The sequence below is a fragment of the Frankliniella occidentalis genome, unplaced genomic scaffold (assembly GCF_000697945.3).
Source record: "Frankliniella occidentalis isolate FOCC.00 unplaced genomic scaffold, Focc_3.1 Scaffold220, whole genome shotgun sequence".
Taxonomy (NCBI): domain Eukaryota; kingdom Metazoa; phylum Arthropoda; class Insecta; order Thysanoptera; family Thripidae; genus Frankliniella; species Frankliniella occidentalis.
Window position 1 is genome coordinate 188,839 of NW_026267346.1, and position 2,838 is coordinate 191,676.

Here is a 2,838-nt window from a genome sequence, read left to right on the forward strand (position 1 = left end):
CCCGCCATACATACTCGCCGTGCGCCCCCGACTTGCTTGTAACCTGTGGGTACCCCTGGGACGAGTTGTGGCTGAGGGCCAAGTTGTGGATGAGAGCGCCTGGAGGGTAGGCAATTCTTTCAAAAGCTGTTTGGGGCCCCCTGGGCCCCATTGCGTTTGTTTTTACGCATCCGGGGCCTTTCGGCTCGTTACGGACTATGTGCAGAGCATGTTATTACCTTCTGATTACACCCTGAAGGCTTTGGATTTCATATTACCCGAAAAGGGGTGTTCTATAGTCGGGTCGGATTAAGCTGACTCTGGCCGCCGGGTTTGTGGCCACAATTTTGTGGCCACAAGTAGGGACGTGGCAGGGCCGGGGTCATCGACGCGCTCCTCAAGTCGACGCTACGCACCAGTGAAGTATAACACCGGTGTAGCGGAAATGGTGGGCAATAACTCGACAGCCAGTTCACGATTGCTCACTTCAATGTTTTCGAACATCGCTTCTAATGATTTGCGCCCTCTGCCGCGTCCGGCCGGTGCCCGAGCAGTGCCGGGTGCCGGGTGCAGGCAGGCCCACGGAGGAGCTGGTACTCGCTGAGCTGCGGCCTCGGCCGGCCCCTCCCGGCAGGTTGGTAGCTGGCCGCTTCGGCGCCGACTTCAGCCACTGCTCTAAGCTCCCCCGTTTTCCCGCCATTCCTGGACCGCTGTGAACTCGGACACTGCAGCTGCTCCGCCCTGGTCACCACCGCCGCCTTGCCTCCGCCCCGCTCAGTTCCCCAGTTACAATAACAATGCAACCACCGTGTCATTCAAAATGGTACGCGCAAAAATCGTACTGATCGTACTACGCAGCTACAACAGTGGGCTGTGAGCTGCAGCGAGCTGAGCATAAGGGCGCGTTCGGATAAGGAACGGTAGGTCGGCGAGTCGGGCGGTCGGTCGGGCGGGGGGGCTCGCTCCGTAGAGCGCAGATATCGGGAAATCGGCTTCTGTACCCCTAATATTCCTCGGAAGTAGGTCGACCCCTACATTTTTGGTAAGGGGAAAGATCAAGGAATATTATTCCGCCCAAAAAAGCAGTCATTTCGAACAGTACAGGGAAGAAGGACGAATTCCGTGACCACGGCCAGTTCGAAGTACTTCTCCCAGTTTCCCGCATCCACTACAGCTGACGTTCGCATGCATCCATGAGGCGCTGACCCATAAAATGTACACAAACAACTACACATTCCAACATTCAAACCCAACGTATTAGAACTGAGGATAGCAATCATATCAATCAATAAGAAGAAGTCAGTTTAACAAAGCTATGGACGTGGCACAACGGAATATCGTTGGACGTGCGTTCCTAGGCATTGTAGCATATTTGATAGAAGACTTCCTAGATGGTAATTATTCTGCAAAAGAGAAGCTAATGCTATTACTGCCTTTGTATGTACGGTTGGAAATTACTTTTCCTTTCGTTTTGTAGATGATGATGACGATGAAAATCTATGGGAGCACGTAACCGTTGATATCAACGAGTTTTGTGTAATGGGTGACCCCTCATTCCAGTGGCATTTTAGGCTTACCAAGCCTGTATTTGAGGTAAAAACAGATATGCTGAGATTCCACTAGTAAATCATTAAGAAACAGTTGTGATTCTATTTTAGTTTCTTTGTGTTCTTTGCAGATCTTATTGCAAGAAATTGGAAACCATCTGGTGGACAACATGCTGATGGAAAGAGAGAGACGTCCTGTTGCTCACATTTTACTTATGGTGTTGTGGATCCTGGCTACCCCTGATTCCCTCCGGAGTGTAGCACTATACGATTTGGAGTCTCTAAGTCAGAGGTTCATGATCACTATGTTCTTGTCATCAGAGTACTGCGGGATATGAAAGATACTTACATTACATGGCCAAATGCAGAAGAACGTAACACCATTAAAAGAAATTGCCAACGCATTTCAAACTTTCCAGGAATTGTGGGAATTATGGATGGCTCTCATATTTTTATTAAAGCTCCAAAGGAGGAAAGAGCTGCATACAGAAACTATAAATATGGCTACTCTATTAAAGTTCAGGCTGTTGTAGATGACTCCTTACTAGTGAGGGATGCATACATTGGAGAAGTCGTCAGTCTCCATGATGCCCGTGTTTTTAGGAGAAGCCCCTTGTGCCGCAGCATTCTCCAAAGACAAGATTTGTTTAGCAATGGAGAACATATAATTGCTGATGCAGCTTATATGCTGCTGGACAGAGTAAGTTTTCCTCTGAATGTTCTGTCAGCTGTCTTCGGGGTGGACACAATTCATTTTATCTCTTGTTAAATCTCTTTTAGGTCCTAGTTCCATTTGTGAACAATGGGCACCTGACTGTTCGTCAAAGGAACTACAACCGTAAATTGTCCCAAGTCAGAGTTAGAGTGGAACATACCTTTGGACGTATTGATTCCCTATGGAGACGCATGACCTATTTGCCTAACACAAATATTGATTATGCAGTTGATCATATAGCGGCAAGCATAGTGTTACACAATTTCAATATAATTCACAAGCAGGCATGGAATATTGTAAGTAATTCTTGAATTAACGAACATATCAGTGGTGAGGGATGAATGTACCATTTTTGGCTGAGCGTTAGCGAAGCCTTTGCTGTCATGAGGTGCAGGGAACTCTTTGGTTGTGTGTCTGTCTGTCTATCTGAAATCACACACGTTTCTCAAAGACTGCAACTTCAATTGACTTCAAACTGCGCACGAAGCATCAGTATAAATCCGGTCGTATCGAGTTTAGTTTAGAAGTTTTCTAGAGGATGTTTGAAATAAGCGATCGTTTAATTTGAATTCGTAGTTTGGTGGTAGTAGGTTGGTA

The 2,838-nt window shown here is 47.2% G+C and overlaps 1 protein-coding gene across 1 annotated transcript; it reads left to right on the forward strand.

The window, feature by feature from the left end:
- Positions 1-1,294: 1,294 nt before the first annotated feature.
- On the forward strand, positions 1,295-2,552 carry LOC127750604 (putative nuclease HARBI1). The gene is made up of 5 exons (XM_052272707.1): positions 1,295-1,373; positions 1,457-1,572; positions 1,658-1,749; positions 1,848-2,226; positions 2,307-2,552. The coding sequence occupies exons 1-5, from the start codon at positions 1,295-1,297 to the stop codon at positions 2,550-2,552; spliced, it is 912 nt and encodes a 303-aa protein (XP_052128667.1).
- Positions 2,553-2,838: the final 286 nt, after the last annotated feature.